Source organism: Mangifera indica, chromosome 5 (assembly GCF_011075055.1).
Source record: "Mangifera indica cultivar Alphonso chromosome 5, CATAS_Mindica_2.1, whole genome shotgun sequence".
Lineage (NCBI taxonomy): Eukaryota > Viridiplantae > Streptophyta > Magnoliopsida > Sapindales > Anacardiaceae > Mangifera > Mangifera indica.
The window spans coordinates 20402001-20424781 of NC_058141.1; the positions used below are offsets into that span (position 1 = coordinate 20402001).

At 32.3% G+C, this 22781-nt stretch overlaps 3 protein-coding genes across 3 annotated transcripts; all 3 read right to left on the reverse strand.

Annotated features, from left to right (window-relative positions):
- Positions 1-4713: 4713 nt before the first annotated feature.
- Positions 4714-6243, reverse strand: LOC123216283 (zinc finger protein ZAT9-like). The gene is made up of 2 exons (XM_044636692.1): positions 5880-6243; positions 4714-5798 (listed from the first exon to the last, which is right to left on the reverse strand). Exons 1-2 carry the CDS (start codon positions 6112-6114, stop codon positions 4957-4959), a joined length of 1077 nt encoding a protein of 358 aa, XP_044492627.1. The 5' UTR covers positions 6115-6243; the 3' UTR covers positions 4714-4956.
- Positions 6244-11178: 4935 nt separating this feature from the next.
- LOC123217786 (zinc finger protein ZAT9-like) lies at positions 11179-12845 on the reverse strand. Its single transcript, XM_044638913.1, has one exon. It carries the CDS (start codon positions 12843-12845, stop codon positions 11403-11405), a length of 1443 nt encoding a protein of 480 aa, XP_044494848.1. The 3' UTR covers positions 11179-11402.
- A 4122-nt stretch (positions 12846-16967) lies between these two features.
- LOC123217664 (putative expansin-B2) lies at positions 16968-18254 on the reverse strand. The gene is given in 5 exon segments (XM_044638755.1): positions 16968-17461; positions 17532-17728; positions 17809-17840; positions 17843-17920; positions 18016-18254. Coding segments are annotated over 5 exon segments (819 nt in total). The 5' UTR covers positions 18200-18254; the 3' UTR covers positions 16968-17133.
- Positions 18255-22781: the final 4527 nt, after the last annotated feature.

Genomic DNA, 22781 nt, shown 5'->3' on the forward strand with positions numbered 1-22781 from the left:
TTTTCAATGACTTATCTTTTTCTTTAATAATTTTTCATTTATTTATCAATTAAATGAGTTAAATTCAACCTTAAATAGATTATTTTGGGTTCAGTGGCTTTTACATGCCAATACCTATTCACTCAACTCATTTGGTGATAGTCCAAACCCATGGATAACAGCCCAATTCCATTCCCACGATAATTGGCAGTCATAATTACATCATAAAATTATTCATAGAAAAAAGGGCAAGAGCAAGTTGGTAGAGCCTAACAATAAAGTTCACTGCAGGAACTGTGATTTTTCATCTCACAGTCACATCCACACAGAATTTTATTCATGTTAAAGTCTGTCTTCTTCACATGTTCATGTGATTCTGAAACAAACACGAGCTTCATATATAAATTTAAGTATATTTTGATTAGCCTTTCCCTTTCCCTTTCCCAACTACATTGCATGCCACTTTCCTGTATCAGCTGCTACATGATCGATCATTCAGATACTCCCAACAACCAATTTATTCTCTGCAACTACTTTAGTTTATAATGTTTATTGCGCACTGAGTCAACCCAACTGCCTCAGCTCTATTATTCTTAAGCTTCATCGCCCATATCTCATTCAACATGTGATTATGGTTACCGGTTCTTCGACTGCTGTTATTCATACCAAGCTGGTTTAGAGAAACAAGTTTTTCTTATTTTATATAATATAAAATTAGAGAAAGACTTATCTTTATAGGTTAATGGACACTTTTCTAATTCTCATAGGATTGTTATTCATGACAGCAGAAAAAGAAATATGTAAAAGAACTATAAAACATCTTCTGTATTATTTAATCTTGACCGTCTAAGTTTCATTTCAGACTCGAACTTCAGAAGAATACCAAATGAGAAAATGAATGGTAAGTCTCAACATTCATCATAAACGTTTTATCTTTTAAACACTCGAAAACAAAATTTTCCCCCAAGTATTGTAATATTTGCCGTGACAGTGTTGGAGATCCCTTCACATCCCATGCAAGACGCATTACCGAGTATATGCGACTTTGAAGGAGGAGCATGTAAAGGAATCATGGCGTTTCTGGCGTGAACCTTAGGTAATGTCAACATATGGCATACAAAAAGTCCAAAGAATAAAAATAAAGCTATACATATATATAAATATAAATTTGACTCAGTTATATTTAAATTTAGGCAGAAACTTCAATTTTGTATGAGTTTGACCTAAATTCCCTTTTGTTAATATTGTTTATCCTATTTGTGCTTTTATTCATTCTATTAATAACTCTTTAATAATATCTTTAACCAATTTAAATAAATTTAAATTAATAATTATTTATTTAAATCAACTTTTTAAATTAATCTATATTTAGGTTTTAGTTTGAATCCAACCCAGATTTTAAACTAAACTCCAATTCGGCAACTGAGGTGAGTAAAATTCAAGACAACTCAAATCATATCGAGACCTTGTAATAACAATATAAAATAAAAATAAAGCTAATATGTAAATAGTTAACAAGATCTTCATCTAAAATTAATACTAGTTTAGAATATTGAACTCGTCTCAGACTCTCTGGAAATGACGGCAAACCAAATGATGGTAGTCTCTCGAACAAGCTCAAGTTTATGATTTTTCTACGATGAAACGAATCCTGCAACGAATTCAACAAAGTAAAAAAGTGGGGTTCTTTTTTGTATGATGATGTAGTGTTTGTTAGAAGTTGTAAGAGAAAAAGGATGAGAGTTGAAAAGGGATGGCATTGTTGACTGGTTCTTTTTGGGTGGCTCCTTTTTTGACATCTCTAAGGCGTAAGCCGGCAAATCAAGAGGTGATTTTGATTTGGTTTGTTTGTTTCTTCTGCCTCCCCACCATTGAGTGCGAGAATATGAACTAGCTAGCACTCACCCTCACGTCATGAAGCTTTACCCTTCTTTACTGCCATCTTTTTAATTTGAAGGGAACAATAACCCACTCACCGACTTTTTTGATATTGAAAGTATCCAGACTTGTGATTTGGGGCACGACCGACATAATAAGAGCCGAGAAGAAAGTCGGTTTGGGTAAAGGTTTTTTTTTTTTTTTTTTAAATGTAAATAGCAAACGGGATTATAGAAAGGGTTATGCCATTTGGTGACAAAATGAGCTATGTTTAGTCATGTATAAATGACAAATATGTGCAACATGTTATTAAAATCTTGCCGATTTGATGTATAGTATTACTATGAAATAAATAGTATCGCTAAAGAAATGAACAATATTAGTAGAAAAAGTTCTAAGTCAAACTATTAAATTAAAAATTTAGCTCAAATCAAATTGAATATTAATTCAAACAAAGCTAATTCAACTAATAAAGTCTACCACTAGTTATATTTGTATCATGTCCTTTCATATTACAAAATAAAGGATATTCAGTTCGAACAGAATCTAAATTAATATTGTATTAAAAATACTCAATTTGAACATAATTTAGTTATGAATAATAAATATGATCCGACCCATTTATATAATGGATTAAATAGATTATGACGTGTCACCTTGTTCATAAAACATGTCATATTCAAGTTAAATGCTTTCAATATGATTTTATTTTACATGTGTTCAAATTAAGTGTGCTCTAACCTACAACACAAGAAAGACACCACGCACACAAACATGAGCTATTAACCCAATCTGGCAAACGTATCTCCCTCTCATTGTTGATCCTTTAAATTTTTTCATGGCCTAATTAAGTTGATTAGGTCAGCATTAAAGATAAACCTAAACTAATGGACAGACATTATGACACTAAACAAACTTAATTCTTCCATTAATTTTATTGAAGTGGACGTTTACCCTTTCCTTTTTAAAAGGGCAAAAAAAACTAAAGGCTAGTTGATTCAAAGTACAAATATTAGAGTAGGAGCCTAATTTGCCAAATCAATTTCTGTAATTTTTGTCTCCTGAAAATTGCTCTGATTTTAAAGGAACAGATTCTTTTTGGGAATATAATTTGGCATCATTAGAAAATAAATATAATTAGTATGATAATCTTGACTTAAGCATCGTTAAATTCACGGCTAAATTACAGCAGAATATGAAAGGTATTTGCATTTGCTACCTATAAATCTTTCTACAGTGATACATTAAAAAAAAAAAATGCAATCTAGTTCTGAATTTCCACAAAAGGTATCCGACGAATATTAATAATTCCAAGTGGGGAAGGCTTTGAAGTTTGATCCGAGCCAACCCTAGACTATAAATGGCTAGAACTCATATCACAACTATAATATTATGATAAGAAATTAGTATAATAAATAATATCATTAATTAAATAAATAATATTATAAAACTAAGAACAAATCCAACCCTAATTTTGACCAAAGGATCAAATTCAATTTGTCCATGCAAACTTGTTCCGTGAATCTTGAAAAGCTTTCAAGGGTTTTTTTTTTTTTAAACCTTTTCTTCTCACGGTGAAATGATCCGGAGCAGAGCACCAGTAGTGAATTGGAGTGATATATATAATATGTAGTGAATTGGAGTAATATATATAATATGTCTAAAATGGCAAGTTGTCAAGCTAAAAAGCTGACAATCCATTTAGTCATCTCATAAGACATGTGAAATAACATCTGATCACAACACAAATCCATGCATTCTGACGGATTTTATGGATCTGATTGAACTGTCACACATCAAATGCTCAAACTCCTGTTAAACTAGTTTCCTGTGACCACCTCTCCTTTTGTTCTTTTAAGTACCCATGACCAGTTTAGCCGTCCTTCTTCCCACTTTTTTTTTTTACAAGAACAAATCAAGGAACTGGCAAAGGAAAGTATAAAATATGGCCATTTATAGTTTCATTTACTACAACTTTAAACGAATATGAACTGAAACTTCCATATATTTTGATCCACTTAACCTGACTGACTAGGCTTATATATATAAAACGATAATTTTTGTCTGAATTGAACCTAATTTAAATTGATGATATCAAATAAATAAAAATTCTACGCCTAATTCATGATCCATAACCATTGCATCAGACTGAAACTTCCAACTGTTTTAACTTTTACTCTCCTCCATGAGTGCATCTACCTTTGTCGCTAAAGCTATCAACACAAGCTCTTAATCGGGTTTGAAGCTTTTAAACAATTTCGAGATTATACATTTATTTAGACGGCCCCACCTTTGACAATGAGACCTTACCCTTGGCTTAGATACTTTTACCAATCCAAACCAAACATGTTATATTCCAATAGCAACCTATTTCGTTTTGAAATAGTTCACTTTCTGGATTTTCTCAACCCCTTTTCAGAATTGTAGAAATGGTTTACCAGAAAAGATAAGAAAAGAAGAAGAAGAATTCTAGAAATGGATGTGTATTGAATGTGAATCTGGTGTAGGTTGATTAATTTGTATCTCCTCCAAATCTCTACTGGCTTATTAGCAGATGTTTCTGTAAGTAAAGTTTAAAACAGTCTGAGAAGAGACAGAGACAAAAGAAGAACAGATATGGAACAATAGCAGAACATGCATTGCACCATAAGTTTCTTCTTCATGAACTGTAACAATAGCAGATATGCTGTTTCTGAGAGAGACCCTTCTTTTTTTTTTTATTTGTATTTTTAAGAAAATACAGGTGAAACAATCAACTAAAAACAGAGAAAAGCTTAAACAGAACCCATTATCTACAGTGCCTGGCATTTTATATATATATATATATATATATATATATGAAAAGAGGGAATAAAATTAAGTAAACATCTATGATTTCTCCATTAATAAAAATACTCCTGAATCGGTGGTTACAGACCATGAGAGAAATTTTGAAGGAGATGAAGAGTTACAGTTAGATGATTTAGTACATGAAACTAGTTATAGAAAAACCCAGTTGACTGCAACGAATGGCATAATTTTAGATCCCAAAAACACGCAAAAAGAAGCTAAAAATTCCATTTTTTTTTTCTTACCTTTAGATGGAACAAGTTGAGCGTTTCATCGTTTGATGTGGTTCACATATTCAGCATCAGAAACGGCAGACAGCTCAATCTGGCTAATATCATCATCGTCAATTGGAGCAGGAAGATTAAGATCTATCAAATTTTCTCCTAACTTGGACCGACTTCTACCAGGAGTACTAGTCGATGGTGGCATTGTTGCTGTTACTAAACCAGTTACATGAGTTCTCTTATGTCCACCAAGAGCTTGCCCAGATGAAAAAACTCTGAAACAAACAGGACATTCATGGATTTTCTTACCCGCTATTGGAACAGAAGTAGAAGTACCTGCATTTTCTTGCTCTGACTCAGGTTCTTGAGTTGCAGAGTAAAATTTAATCTTTTTGTGACTTGCTCGATGCCCACCTAAAGCTTGATAAGATTTGAATACTTTTTTACATGTTTCACACTTGTACTTTCCTCCTCGACTTCGTTGTTTTGAAGATTTGAATTCTTCTGATTCATCCGTTTCCTCCATTGACTTTTCTGCATCTTCATTTTCTTCTTCTTCTTCTCGAACTTCATGTCGTCGTTGTTGTTGTTGTTTTTGTTCTTTTCTCTTCCACTTGTCTCTTGAAAGCATCATAAGACAGAAAGCGACATCTTCTTCTGTAGTTGTGTCAGAAATGGAACTCACCGGTTCAGGCTCAGCCCATGACTCGGTCTTACTCAGTTTGTTAAATTTAAGCTTCTTTACCATCTCTTGTTCTGGTTGTTGCTGCTGCTGATGATGATGATACTGATAGCGATTTTCCAACTTCCGAGTCCGCTTCGATCGTCTACGAGTTGGATTCTTTGACGACTCAGTCTCGCTTTCTCTATCTTGAAGAATAACAGACCCTGCATCAAGAGCAAAAGAGAACTCAGGATCCACCAAACGAATGCTTCTCTTTGGGTTCTCTCTTAATCCATACAACGTACCCTTTTCCAATTCTCCTTCTTCTTCTTCTTCCTCTGACGGAGACGATGAAGCTGGTGAAGAACTTGACTCGGTATCATCTCTGAGTCGATTCGTTTCTTCTTCCTCTTCCTCCTCCTCTTCTTCATCTTGTCTTGCAGGAATCGGAAAATTCAACATATGAGACCTCATGTGACCACCCAAAGCTCTTCCATTCGAAAAGTTCTTCAAGCAAAGCTTACACTTATGCTTCTCCATTACAACAAAAACCAGACTCAGAGCTTTCGACCTCTGGATTTTTCATAGAAAAATGGAAACTCGGGAGTAGGTGACAAGCATTCCCCTTCCTCCGCCAAGACATATATACAAAGTCATAATTTTCTTTTCTTTTTTATTTAAAACCAAAACCAAAATTTAATTTATTTATTACGAGTTAAATTTCTTCAAAACGGCAAAAAAAAGAAATTATATAAATATGGATTTAAAGCGTATGCATGAAGGGAGAAAGAACGACATGTAACATGCGAACTTTGCCCGTTTCTGTATTTATTCCCTTTTCTACCTCACATTTTCGATTTCCTAATCTGTCCTCCCAACCTCTAGCGTGTTCATATTTTTCTAATGAAACCAGTGGAGGGTATTTTAGGTATTTCAAAGAGGTGACCAGAATCAACCGATGGTTAGCTTTCTTGTTCAAGTCAAGAGAATTGCTTGCTGGGTTGTTATAACGACGAGGCAGAATAAAAAAACCACACAGTGCGCCATCATATATAGAAAACCGACCCCACTAAGTTTATATCCACTGGCTGTGATATAGACTAAAATAACAGGCTTCTTTTGTCAAATAAAAACTCTCCACGTAACCCTTTTTGCATCTCTAAATATAAAAACTGTAATCAGTTTATTTATTTATTTCCAGCTTCTGTTACTTTTTGCCGGTGATCCTAAGGCCAAGTGTTAGTCTTGGTAGCTTTAGCAAGCCGGCTGGACCGGCTAGTGGCAGGCTTCTTGTTATTTTTTTTTTTTGGTTTATTGAAAAAATTAAAAAAATAAAAATAAAAAGTAATGTAGGTTTTTTTTTTTTTTCCCTTTAAAATTGGATCTTCAGTTGAAATGTCTGATGGGAAATGACGGGTGGGAAAGGAAAGTCAGATCCCTTTGTGACGGGAGTTTTGTTTGGGGATTAAATGCCGCTTTGTTAGGGGTTAGTCGTAGACCCAGTCTGGTCCTAATCCCATCCAGTCCCACCCAACCCTATCCAATCCAATCCCCACCCACAAGCATCTTCAAATCTCGCTCGCGCAGTCCATGTGGAATTTTATTTTGTTACTTCTGATTTACACTTTTTTTGCCTTTCCCGTTTGCACGCATTTTGCTTTAAAGTCTAAAGCAAAAACATTTTTTCGATATTTATTTGAACCCAATTTAATGTTAATTCGGTGAATATTTAATATATAAATTAAAATTCAATTAATATTATGAACATTTTACATTGCAATTCTTTCAATGTTGGCATGGATGGAGCTGATGCAGCGATATTTAATGCTCGTTGTGAAAGTAGGGATGATCAATTTATTACAAGAGTGTTGAGAATTAAATAAAACCATATAAATTTGTTTTAAGTATTCGGTTAAATATATAAATAATATATTATTATATAATTTAATAATTTTAAATTAAATATAAATGTATATTCAATTATATTATAACATAATTTTTAATACAAAATTGAATACTTAAAATTGAATGTATATATAATATTGATAGTTGAGAAATTTAGAGCATGTAGCTTATGAACCAAAACTTTTAATTGCACTTGAAATTAGTCAAATAAAATATTTAATTAGTCTATTTAGAGCATCGAACCCTACTTTATATACACAAAGTATTACTATATGAATATTTTTGTCAAGATATGATAGATTCAATTTATATCAAACTTAATTTAAGATTTATTTAAATTAAAAAAAGTAATTTCAAGATTAATAAGTTTAAGTTAATAACTACTAGGTTAAAATAAATGTTTCATGTTTGTTTAATGACATAATTGTTATTAAGGGATGTCTAAAAATGAACCGTGCACTCTCATTGTTCAAGGGTCCTCACCCTTACTATTAAGTTATCCCGTGGGGACAACGGATAGCCTTTCATTGGAATCGGCTTATGTTAGAATCGCATTTTACTGGCATGATTTTTGGGCTTGGACAACATGAGCAGACAGCCTGTTCATCCATGGACAAAAGAACTAATATCCGAAATTCCGGAAAAGAAAAGATTATTTTTTATTCCGATGAAATCACCGTATAAAAGAATAATAATAATGAATCCGATAGCTTCTGACTATTGATTGTCTGTTAGCAATACGATACTTTAGCGAAGTAGGCAATAAAGTACAATTGTGACCTTGGCCGTACATCATGGATGAAGCTTTTGTTGATGAACATTTGAACATGGGGGAAATGATGATAACACTCAACGGGCCCTGATCTTAATTTACAGTTAGTTTTCAAAACCCACTAAGACTTGGGTCCACTGATGGTTGGCTGTTGGGATAATCGAATTCTTTCACGGGATGAGGTGGTGAGACACTTGAATTTTTTACTGGAAAGTATGGTTTTCAGTTTTTCAATTTCAAAAGCTATCTTTACATCTTTTAACTATAATCCTATGACACAGGTGATACATCAGCTTTACAAACAAGATGTTGGAACCTAATCAACCCCTGTGAGCGTTGGAGTTGCAAAGTATGATAGAATGCTCTGCATGCACCACAATCAATTATTAAAATATCAACAATGAATTGCAACGTGTTGGAGAAGAAATACGAACTCGTGGGCTTTAATTTTGAAAGCCTCTCGTTAGTTTCGGACTCAAAGTAGTTTGAAGATGCACCTCTGAAAGAAGAATTGTGCTGTAGTTGTTGGCAACATTTATTTAAAAACAAAGAATTCTTGGAAAATATAGGGACAAGGGATCAAAATCAAACTGCCCCGTACAAAATGAAGGAGACTCAGCTTATTATGGGTGATAACAACACTAGAGAGAGGTAGGATTATATTCATATTGAACTAATTTAGACTTAAATATCAATTTGGCTTAATTTTATATGAATTAAATTTAAACTAACATTTAAATTTATTTAATAACTAAATTTAACTCAAATCGGAAAATATTCAGGCCAATTATTGGACTCAACTAAGTTTGTGCATAGCTAATAGCGTAAACCTTATAACTCGTTCAAAAATATTCTAGACTAGACACGTCAATTGGACCGGGCCAAATGGAGGCCCGACCCGAAGCACGAAAAAAGTTCAGGTACGATAAAGCTCGGTCCGATACTATAAAGTACTGGGCCGGACTTAGGGCTTTAATATTAAACCCATAAACTGACCCGACCTGGTATTATTTATAAAATTTTTTTTTTTTGGGCGGCATAAGCAAAACAAAAAGCCGCTGCGGCAGAAGCAGATTTCAAGGCAGAAGCCTCTGCATAATTTTTTAAAAAAAAATTTTTTAATAAATCTGTTTTATTTTCCTTTATTTTCACTTTTATTTATAAATATTTCAATCACTCAATTTCAATTATTTCATTATATTTTCAATCTAATTAACTCTCTTTAAAAAAATATCTAAATTCGTAAATAATAATTCTTTATATTTATAATTTCATTTTTATTTTAATTTTATAATTACAAAATATTATAAAATATCTAAATTCACAAATAATAATTATTTATTTTTTAAGAATTCGGATATTTAAATATAGAAGATGAGTAGATAAATATTATATAGTAGATATATTTTATTTATGTTTTATAATTTATACCGTATATAAATTAATTTATTTGTACTATGTTATTAATTTATAATATTTTTCATCATATAACTACGGTATTCTTCCGCCACAAGTGAAAGATTATAAATAAAATATTCGAGATACTGTTATCGGTTTTAATAATTGAAAAAAATTTTAATTAAAAAAAATTTTAAAAAATTGATTAAATGGGTCGGGCCAGCCAAATTAAAGCCCAACACGGCACGATTAAGACCCGTTATTATATGGGTCGGGCCTTTATATTTCAATAGGCCGGCCGGCCCGAAGGCCCAGTACTATTTGGGCCTTAGGCTCGGCCCGGCCCATTGACATCTCTACTCTAGACTGCATCACTTAAAAAAAAAAAAGTCTAATGATAAAATATTTAGTATTTATTAATTTGATTTTTTAATAAATGTCTATTATTTATTTTATGACGCGTAGATTTATTTGAAAAAAGTTAATTGTCTCAATTATTTTGTAAAATAAATGAATCACGTGCACTTAATATATCCTAAGCATGATCGGATGCAATAATAATTATGCGTTTTCACATGCTGCCGATCTCGTCTTAATAAATCGAAAACAGCTCGAAAATTTAAAGAGAGAGTTATATCTGCTAAACCCGATTATTAAAAATAGATGCAAACTGTAATTCATTAATCTTTTATTTATATCTACTGTTATGAATTGCTTCCAATTCTAGTTACAGTTCCTGCTTTTATAAAAAGGGTGTTTGGATTATGCTTGGATATGGATATGGATTAACTTAAATTCATATTTATCCCTAGATTTATTTATTGTAGATTCAAGATCGTGAAAAAGGTGAAAGAAGAGAGACAATTGTTAGCATTTTACTAGCATTCACAATTTCTAGCACTATAATATCATTATTTCTTTAAATTCTCAGCTAATAATACCTTAATGGAAGTAGACCTTGATTTATCAGTCGAACCATGGTAAAAATTTCATCATCTCTTGTACTAGATTTCAAATTCGTTCAATATATTTCTCATTGGACCAGAAGCATTAAGTATAATGATACCTGTCTTCGTTCCATCTTGTAATTATATATCACCCACTAAATACGATTGCATATGATATCACATTACTTATTCATCTACCCATCTAACTCTAATCTCCTAAATTATAAATTCAAGATAGTAGAAAAAGTTAATGGAAAAACACTTCTAGCATTTTGTTTAACAACTCTTAACACTATAATATCATTGTTTTCTCTAAGTACTCGGCTAATGACACCGTCATGATAGTAATCTCTTGATTTTTCGGCCAAACTATGTTAATATTTTATTATTGTCTCTTTGTTTTTTATTTTGAATTTCACAATCTTTCAATGTACTTTTATACTGATTTCAAGGTAGAATGATATTCATCTTCGTTCCACCTTAAATTATACATCACCCATCTGATTTTGAAACAAAAACAACCAAATCAATCTCCACTACTTTTTGCCATAGTGTGCGAAGCATGAATGATACAGAAAAAAATAATGTCAACTGTGGAAATATTATTATTTTTTTAAATAAATTACACAGCCATAACTGTAATTTGTAAAAATTCACGTTCCAAAAATTTGATTTCGTAATTATATGGGGTGCAGATTTCATTGCACCTAATATTTGCACCCTGTTGACTTTGTAATTACACCTTTTAATTGGAAAAAAAAAAAAAAATTGGGATTAAATACTGTCACTAGAAAAAAATGTAATGTTTATGGGTCAGCTTCCACATCAGTAGTTGAACCAATCCCTACTTGAAGCCATGGAGATGAACCTTCGTTCATGTTCATATCCTTTAGTTCACTTAACTTGGCTAACTTCACTTTACTGTCAGCTTCATCTTCCACAATCTGCAATGAACTGTTGTTACAATTATATTTGTTATTAATGTTTTTATGGTCACTGTTAACTTGATGGCTATGGTGATTATCCTCCTTGCTTTCTTTCCCCATCCACGGCTGCAAGTACATCTCTGTTGACACTTCAAAGCTTGAAGGCTTTGCGTGCTCCCGTCGTGCTGCTGCTGCAGCTTGATTGTCATCTGGGGCGGGAAGATTGAGATCGAGTTTAAGGTCAAGTGGGTCAGAATTGTCGATGAATTTTGGTCTTTGAATGGTGTCGTGATGAAACTTATGAAACTTAGCCAAGGATGAAGTGTCTGGTGAATTTGAAGTGATCCAATGACACCTTTTATGGCCGCCCAGGGCTTGTCCTGATGAAAAAACACGATGACAGATTGAGCATTCATGGACTTTTGATTTTCTTTTTGATGTAGAGGGTAATGGAGTATTTGTGCCATGATCAAATTGGTAATTGGAGGTTGATTTAGTCGGAAAAAACTCTTCGTGTGTGATGACATCGTGATCTTCATCAGCTAAACTATCATCCATATGATCGAGCCTTGCTGCAAAACACCCTTTAACTTTCTTGTGACTGGCTCTATGGCCGCCCAAAGCTTGATGAGAATTGAACACTTTCTTGCATGCTTTACATTCGAACAATCCTTTAGTGGCAACCCCTTTGGCCTTATCCATGGACATTGATCTACATGAAATAGGAGCGATGAAATTCATTGTATTTCTTCGTTGTTCCTCGTCTTTACTAGCTGAAGCACATGACTCTTCAGGCTCAGCCTCTAAAGGATCGACTGTTGCATTAGAAAGCATCATAAGACAATTAGCAAGATCTTCTTCTTCGCTTGATGGGCAAATTGAGTTGAAATTATCCACTTTAGCTCTCAAAGATCTTTTCCTTTTAGACCAACCACCGCACCCTCTTCGTGGTGTGCCGTCGACGTCACCGTCCGATCCTGGCGAAGAAACAAGAGATTCAGCATCCTCAGAACTACATTTCCCATGTTCAAGAAAAGATTTCCAAGACAAAAATTCTTTCCCACAGTGTTCACAAACACGACAGTTCTTTAAACGATTTGGATTAGCCCTTAATGCATACATACGCTTATTGCTCGGTGCTGGTATATTGCTTTTATCTTCCCAATCGCTAGCTTGATCATCTTCATCAAAATGACCACTTTCATCACCAATCCCATGCGCCCTCATGTGCCCACCAAGAGCCCTTCCACAACCAAACCCCTTCTTACAAATTTTACAGTAATGTTTGAAGTTTGAATGTTGTTGATCGACCATCAAAGCCATAGAAATAAAAAAATGAAATGGGGTTGAGGATGGAAATGAAAGGGGAGGTGTCAGATTGTTCTTGTAGTGAAATTTGTTGTCAGGTTGTATGGTGGAAGAAGGATTACTAGTCCTGGTTTTTAGTAAAAGTAATGGTGAGTTTTTGTGGACAGGAGAGTGAGAGAGAAGACGAAGAGTAATGTTAAGAGGAGTGTAAAATGACAAGTGGTAGGATAGGATTATGGAAGAAAAATGGGCTTTGAGACTTTTTCTACAAGTGTGTTTTTCGGTTTGTGGTGTGGTGGCGCCGCCGGTCAAACTTATATCGACGGTTGTCCGTACAAACAGTTTAGTTTTGTGTGTGTTTGGGCAATAAAAGCTGGAAATAACCTGCGTTCAATTTGGAACACATTTTAAGTGCGCGTATTTTTAATTAATAAGGAGCTCGTGTAACTACAATAAATACTAAATTAAAAATTAAAGATGGTATAACTTAATTTAATTAATTTTTATTTTATTTTTAATTTAAAATATATAATTATGCGATAATATATTATTATTTATATATAATTTAATATATATATTTTAAATATTAATAAAATTATATATACTTATTTTAAATATATAAGTATATATTTTATTTATGTTATCAAATAATTAAATAATTTTAAATTAAATATAAAATAATATATAATCATATAATAACATTTTATATGTATATTTATTTTCGTATATAAAAATGAGTTCACATGACATTACTTTTTAAATAAACATAATTTTATTAATAAATAACAACGTTGTATATATTTATAACAATTATCAAATTGAATATTTATAATAATACATGGATTATTATAAACGTACATAATTTTATTAATACGAAACAATATTATATATACATATAATAAATATCAAATTATATATATAACATGTTATTATTTATATTTAATATAATATATCACAGTTTTACCCATAAGAGTTGCAAATGGGTTAATGTTTAGGAAAAAAAAATAAATTAAATTAAAAAACAGAAAAAGCAAAAAAAAAAAAAAAGAGAGAGAGAAAGTGGTTCTAACTGCCATACCTATTTATATCCCTTCAATTCCAAGCCAAGAAAACAAAGCCAGTGCTTCTCCTTCTCTGTCGGTTGGTTTCTACCAGCTTTTCCACACATTCTACCCTCAATGATTCCCACAAGTCCGTTATACTAAAATCAATGGATTATACATATCTCAGATTTTATTTTCATTAAAATTAAACAACATATATTATTGAATAATCCTACGTATAGCGAGGATACAATTCAAGACAAACTCAGAATGGATCTTTGATTTGATTCGAACGAATTAATTTTAATTTAGAACTCTAATTTAACAATTTGACTCATACTCAACTCATTTGTTCATGTGTAATATTGTTTATATCAACTCATTTCTTAATCTATAATATTATTTATTTCTCCAACGATATTGTTTTTCTTGTCAACAAACTTTTATTAATATTGTGCATTAGTTTAAATTAACTCAAATTAAATATTATAACTTTGATATGAGTTCAAACTGATGTCAAACTCAACTCAGAAAAATAAACCCTTAAATATATGTATTAACAAATGAGTATTAATTGATATTTTAAATTAAAAATAAAAACAAATAATTTAATTACCTACTAATATGACAATATATTAACGGTTAATACCATCATTAAATACATAAAGCATTATTATAATTTATTTCATTTATACTAGTCATTGTTTGTTTCCATCGGTGCAGTGGGTTTAGTCTCCAATCAATCAATTAATAATAATTTATTATTGTTTCGCTTCGATTCAAAGCAAATCAGACGGAAAGCCAAATAGCTATCACTCACTTCAGTAGTGATAGTGATTAAGTAGGGAAGCATGCTTAGTAGAAAACACAGCTGAAAGCACCCACTCTGCTCAACTCTATCTGTAGCTTACAATCACCAACCATTTTCCAGGGAGATCACAGCTACGTGGGTGGAAATACGCCAATCATTTCAATTTTAACATTACGCTCCATTCAATTTATTATTGTCTTGCAACCAAAGGTTAAGGAGGCAGTCCTAAATTCTTGTATAAATATGATTGTATCTCATAGTCCAAAAATTTTTAAGAAGACCTAGTGCAGTTATGGATATAAGTCTTTTTGGCCAAACCATGTAAATATGTTTTGTCGTGTGTGTGATTTTAATTTCCATTTTCGCAAGTTTCCAGTCATTTCAGGACATAACTCACAACCAAGGTTAATAGGGTAATCTTAAATTCCTAGACAAATAAATACATGGGTATATATTGTATATCTTGTAATCCTAAAATTACTGAGAAATTCTAATGTGGTTATGGATGGATGTAGGGATTATTAGCTGAATCACATAAATCTATTTTATTTTCGGTTTCTTTTGGCTTGATGATTTGTTTTGTGTCATGTAGTGACACATGTTGAGGTCCAACGTTATATTCGATTCATATGGATTCTGTGATTCATAAGCTGCATTGTGATTATGGTTGCTTAATTACAATTTCAAGACCTAATCATAAAACCAGTCAATAACATAAAGACACGATTCATCATTAAATCTTGAAAATTCTCGCACTCTTTTCGTCCTCTACAATTTCTTTGACCACCTGCTGCACATTGAGAACTCAACTGTCTATGCACTGGCAGTTTTAGATTCCACAAAGGTTGGATACAATCCAAATTGGATTGGGCTCGGACCACTACTCAACTCAAATAAATCAAGTTTAAATTCAAGAAATTTTATCTTGAGATCAACATTTCATTGTCATGTTGTACTGTAGCTCATCTATTTGTCATTTTTTTTTGTTAGGATTTGACTTACAATTCTTTGAAATACAGACGATTTTTTTAATAATTTTTTTTAAATATTTTTTTTCTTTTTTAATAATACTATTTACTAATCAAGTGATTCAAATTGATTCGATTCAGATTAATTCGACTCAAATCTATCCCGATTCAAAGAATTATTTGTTTTGGATCGGACCTTCACGATCAATAAAATGAGTACGAATCTATTACCATGCCCAAACAATCATTTGTTACCGGTTGCTGCTTTTGGCAAACTGAAATAGGCTTTCTATGGAGACCCAACAAGCCTATTTATGGCCCCAGTTTATTTTATTCCACCAATCTCAGCCCGTCGCTGAACTTGCTGCCGTTGCAAAGATTTATCTGGCAGAAAGAAACGACCAAATCACTTCGCAAAATCCTACTATTTGACACATTAATTAGTCGGATCCAGATGTAGGATTCAGATAAACAAGTTATCCGGGAAAAGTTTCGATGAATTAAAGATTAAAAAAAAAAAATTATGAACTTTTGTACGTTTTCAATAAATTAGAATTCACGTCTCAATGAAGCTGATTATAAGATGTTTATAGTCACATGCCACAACTTTTTTAGGTTATGCCCTTTATGTTTGACTTGATTACAATTAATTATTGCCTTAATTAGCCAAACAATACATAGAAGAAATGTGCACTAGTCTGGTCTTATAATTGAAAAACTGACCGAGAAGTTTGGTTTGAACTTTATGCTTAGTTTGAGATTGAATTTTATTTATTCAAATAATGAGAGAAGAAGCGGTTGAAAAAAAAAAATCAAATAAAAAGTCATCAAAATTTAAAAAGAATTGGTGATAAGCTAACTTTCTTGTTACACTAGTATAAAGAGAGGACTCAAATTAAGTTCGATTTGAAAAACTTTAATTAATGTTCAAATTGAGCTCAGATCAAATCTAGCTTTAGCTTTAAAAAAACTAATCAAATTACTAAATTGAGCAAAATAAAATTTTTCACTTATAATTTCAATATATTATAGTTTTTTCGTTGTAATATATAAAAATATTTGTTAATAAATTACTATATCATTTATAAAATAAATATGTTTATATATTAAATTCTTATCTTTCAATATGATTCTTACGTCCAAAAGAAACCTTACTAGAAATTTTATTTTCTATGCAAGGTATTTTGAAGACGAAACAGATTTCAAACATTGCAAACAACAAGAGAAAAGCCAGAACATCTCATGACTTTTTCCATAAAGAGAAACTAAAAATGGAAAATTAATTGAACAAATGCATGATGATTTAAGAGCGTCGAGAGTCAACGATATTCCATATATAAGTTGGAGTGAAGATGTCTATAAACAATGATATTCCATACACAAGCAAGGGTGATGATATCAACCATATTAGGAAATTTCATCAATAATAGAAATCTTATCTTATCTCTCCTCTCCATTATTGTTTTTTTTTCTAATTAACCTTAAAAATTGACCATTGATCTATAAGTTTGTCCTGGTTTCCAATCAGCAGGAATTACACTATCAGCAACAATAGATTTGCCAGAATCAGGCTCAGTTAAACGTAATGAAAACGGTGGACGTAAAGTTGAGCCCGAGTCAAGTTTCCAAACTGCACCCCACGACCGCTGCATGGGCAGCCATGAGTCTGAGTCAAGCGCCTGTTTAAGTTCAACTTCGCTCAAACTACCTTCTCCATCTTCATATTCGATTAGCGTGGCGAAATAGTTTGGGTTTGATCCTGTATCAACTTTAAAGGCCACTGTTATCCCAGGAAAGCTACAATCAACCCTGATTACACCAAAAAAATCAATTAATAAATTATGAATTAGCATTGGCGATTTTAAATAATGATAATCACCTTCTATATTGTATCTGCAAGGCTCCAGCATTACGAAGTTGATCAGCCTGACCAGAAGTTGCCATGGCTCCAAAAGCTGTTCCACTTAAATCAAAATGAGTCCCTTCAGCACAAGGACCTCCAGGGCAGTTATCAGTAATAACTACCTTGACTGGATTTCCTGAGCACGCGGTGTTTTCATCGTTATTGCATTTTACCTGAAATTGGATTGTCATGGTAAGCAATTTTGACTATGAATGCATGGAAAATTGTTGCATGCATGTACGTATGTAAGTACCTCATAACAGGCTCCACATCCTTCCCCTGATTGAACAAAGAAGGGCCGCCCACTGAAATCATTGCAGAAAATGGTGGTTGGCTCACTGCAGCGCCATAGCCACAAGCTCCTCCTGTATAATATACATACATTCAGAACAAAGTTAAATTCGCCTGAAAGCATTCTTTATGAAAATATAAGCACTCAATCTTCTTATATATGCATTACCATCGGATCCTGCACCAGTGGGGCTACCATACCAGGTTGCTCCGGCTGGGGACCAGGCGGAGTCCTCTTGTACCAACGAAACGTTAAGGAGCTTTGGATCGAAGCAGTAACAAGGGTTGATTAAGAGAAATAAGATAGCTACCACAGTGAAGAGAAAGGATGGAAATTGAAGAACAAGCTCCATGATCACTGTATGAGATCAAATGACTCTTATCCTATGCGCTTGTTGCCACTCTCAGTTGTGTGTTGGGTTAAGCCTTATTTGCAGGTATTTATAGAGACAGACTAGGTTCGTCATGCTACCTGTGGCTCGAATTGTAGAACCGCCAGGTGTCAATTGAAAAATTTTGTTTACTGCAGAATATGAAATACTATATGAGATTTTGTTATCACAATAATAAAAAGATTATCATAAAAATTAATAAATATTCACACTGTATGCATCGAAATGAATTGGAAAATGACTGAGTATGCCTTTTTTCAGCAATTAATCAAATATATATATCAGCTTTTGACATATTCAGTGTGTAATTTTTCATGAAATATGAGGTCTTCCTTCAGAGCTTGAGATATAAGGATAATTTTCATGCAACTAACTAGAAAATTGCCGTTAATGGTGGTTATTTGCCGTTGAATATTGAATATCTTACAGAGGACACCCAAAGTCTGCAATATTTAAAAAAAAAAAAGAAAAAACGGCGCGTAATATTTTGCGGGGATTAGGCATTTGTAGATTTTCTTTGAAATTTTTTATATTTTGCACTTCTTTTTTCACGGTGATGATGCAATATGATTGTGATCTAATGGGTTTTTGTTTATCCAAGGCACGTATAAATATATATATATATTTTTTTTTCCAAGATTAAATGGTGGACACTAATATTTTAAGACTTGGATTAGAGATTAAACCGGTGAAAAGATCAATCTCAGTTAATCAAAGATCCGAAAAAAATTCCCTTCGTATAATATAAATAAAAAAAGACAATTACAAATTAATAAATGAGCAATACTATGTGTACTCATTTTAGGTACATAAATGTATACACACTCATACGTGTCATCATATGATTGATTATTGTTTTATTCTTAATTCAAAATCATTCAATCACATGATGACACATATAAATATGTACATATTTGTGTACTCAAAGTAGGTACACATAGTTTTATTGTTAATAAATTATTTCACTTCTAATAATTTTGATTTAAAAAAAAAAAAGACAATTGCACAACTAATAAATTATTTCCTTCAAATAATTTAAATTAAAAAAACAAAAAACAAAACAACTATGCATCTAAATTATACTTAGTCTCTTGGTCCATGCCTTGTATAGAGATCCAACACATTAAAATTTCATAAATATTTATTTTTCATTAATTAGCAAAAGGATTTGATAGGAGTAAACCGTATGTTAAACCATGAATTAGTTGGTTTGAGCTGGTTCGATGGTGATTCATTCCAGTTTTAGACTTAAACCGAATAATATAGTTTAACGGGATAAGACTAACTCGCAGTTCCTAAATGAACATATCAAATTCGTTTCAAGACATTGGTTGACACGTCATATTTTAATTATTGGATTTATTAAAGACAAATTACGAAATTACTGAATGTTTTGTTTTTAAACAAGGTTATAATTCCACATGGTTATCACTGTCAGGACACGAAAGTTTCAGAATTCTCAACAAGCAAGCTACCTGACTGAGATCACCCACATGGCTATCACTATCAAAACGATGGAAAGAAAGAATTTTGAAGATGGAAAGAAATTCCCCTTATGAACAAATTGTTGGTCGTTGAAACAGAATGGGGTTGCAGAAATACATTCATAGAAACCACCATTCATGGCAAAGCTCCCATCTGGTAGAACAACTGAAACAGAAAGCTGTTCTGTGATTTTTCTAAAATCAGAAAAGATGAAACTTGCACAGAATTTGCCAGTATGGTTTCTACTTTGATGGAAAATGGACTCAAGTTGATGTAACTTGTATTGCTCAATGATTGGCTGAATTTCAACAAATATAAACGAAACTTCAAAATGATTCTTTGCAGTTTGATTATTTGCTTTCTAATTGTCGACATCTTTAGATTAATGTCAACGAAGATGATGATCTACATTTATTACGGAAAGAAGGTAAAAGAAAATGAAAGGTGAGCTCATAATAATGCTAGAGGTGGACTCAAGCTCAAATCATTTTTTGCTTCAAACAAATCAAACTTAAGTTAAAACAATTTCATTTTATCAACCTTTGAGCTCGGGTTCTAATTGATGTTGGCAATGCTTTTTTTTCTTTTGTGATGATTGTTTTTTTTTTTTTTTCCCTTCTCTTTCTTTGATATTATTGTTGATTAACTTAGACGAGATTAAATTCATCATCCTAAATTTAAGCTAAACCTAAACTGATGTGACTCTATTGTTGCATCTGTTTACTGGACATCATCCATAGAAAATAAACTATAGCCCAAGCTTCATAAACTATCAAAAAGGTAAGCCCTAAGTCTTTCAAATTGTGAAAGTGCCCTTAGTAAGCCCAATGAACAATTTCATTTAGCTTGATTCATGAAGGTACTCTTTTTAGTAGTGGTCAAGCTTCCGACCACGAGATTTTTTAGTACAATTAAATTTGATTTGAGTTGCATCCAAAGAAAGTCTAATTTAATATTAGTTTGAATTCATTTGAATTAAATTGATTCAAATTTAAATATTTAAATCATTTCAAATTTGACTTATTTTTATAAAAATAAACCCAATCCTTAGCTTGTTTGATCCAAGCTTAAATTTTAGCTGAATCAACTTAGATCCATCATAACCTAATTTTAAGCTCAAGGATGGATGAACAATGCGGCGGTCATGCTTCAAAAAATGAGAAGTTTATTGGAGAAAAAGTACTTCCTTGTTAATGGTTATGGGTCTGAAAATTCGGCTTGCCGAAACATTGCGGAAGGGTCTGACCCAAGACTTAAGTTTAGTAGGCTTGGTCCAATTTGAAACCTGAAAAATTCCCAATTAAAATCACACAGCAATAATTCCCCAAACATCCAAATCTTTTTTTGGTATTTTTTTTCTCTTTAGATGATTCTAAAGCAATATCTTTATTGACAACAACGTGTGTGACATCTCAAACTGCAAAAAATAGCATGTGAAAAATGCCATCAAATTAATGCCTGGATTCAACACAGCTTAAATCTGAAAAAATTGCAAACGACATATCAGATTTACAGACAGAAAATCAGCATTTTTATCTTATAATTGATGAGCGAAACATGATCAGATTTCTGTTAGGTGAGTGCTTAATGACACGGCAGCAAAAATAGACATGTATTTTCCTTAAACTCATTACAATTTCTATAAGAATGATACTAGCTGGTGGATATGATGATTCAAGCTGAGTATGTTTGGGTTCGAATTCATATTTGTCTTGATCAAGCGGAACTCAAACTAAACTTGGCAATTTGATTCAAGTTCATAGACATCTCTCTAATATATACATCAATTTCCACTTATACATAATGATTCTTTTTTTTTTTTAATGACCCATCATTTTCTTTAATATCATTGTTTATCATTCAAACTCATAATTTCATATTCAAACTGAGCATAAGTTGGCTTTTGTTCTAATTCGTTTGGACTCCAGACCTGCTCATGGCTTAGCTTCCTAATCATGCGTCAAATTTCATTCGTATACAACAAAAGATACTCCTGTCATTAGCTTCATTTTTTAATAATTAATTACAAGATCTCGAAACCAGACTTCAATGATCGTTATATTATAAGCTTTTCATTTCACAGTTTCTGCAGATAAAGAGTTGAAGATGGGAAACCAATTCCTTGAATGTAGAGCTGATGAGAATTGACTTGGGAAATTACTTGCCAGGCATTGCCACTCAGTGAGCATTATTTTATGGAAAGTGCATGAGTTGAGAGGAGACAATCTGAGTTGTGATACAAATAAAGTATAGTTTGAAAATGTTGTTGGCCATTAGAAGCTGGTCGTAAACGACGTAAAGAATTACAATACCTAACTACTATAAAGATACTGCCGCCTAATCTAATTCATATAATTCTCTTTTAAATGGCGCTATCGCCATTACCAACCTTCTTCCCACCTTCCTTGTAATCCATTTTTTTATTCCTCTTTGTCGTTTTGCTACTCATTTTATATACTCGTAAAGGGCAGGTCATGATGTAATCCATTCCCACACAACGGCGGAGAACCATCGTTCCTGTTGTAGATTTGAGAACAGAGATAGAGCCCATGTCTATCATTTTAATCGAATTATATAGATGTCCGTACATCAACATCACCAAAGGGAAGCTAAAAGCTTCACACCCACACAGCATCTTGATTGTCAATTCAAAAGTGGCTTTAATAATATGAAAAGATACATTGATTAGGGTTAGATCAAGCTAAAACATAGCTTATCTTAAGATCGACTCTTAACTAGAGAATTATTATACATTTAACCTTACAAAATCAACACCAAAAGAGACGATTAACTATGCGAATTATATGTAATGGCTAGTCATGTGATCTACTCGTAGATCAAATCAACTCAACATATGAAAAAGAAACTCTTTCAATCAAAAACAATGAAAGGGATAAATATTGACAATTTTGTGATTCATTTAATCATATTTTATTATTATTTTTTCATCCTATAAGAAATAAAATCATTTTTCATTTTAACGAAATAACGTAACGTCTAACTTTAATTTTAAGTGATTATATTCATTCTATATACATTTTTAATGAAATTTACTTGA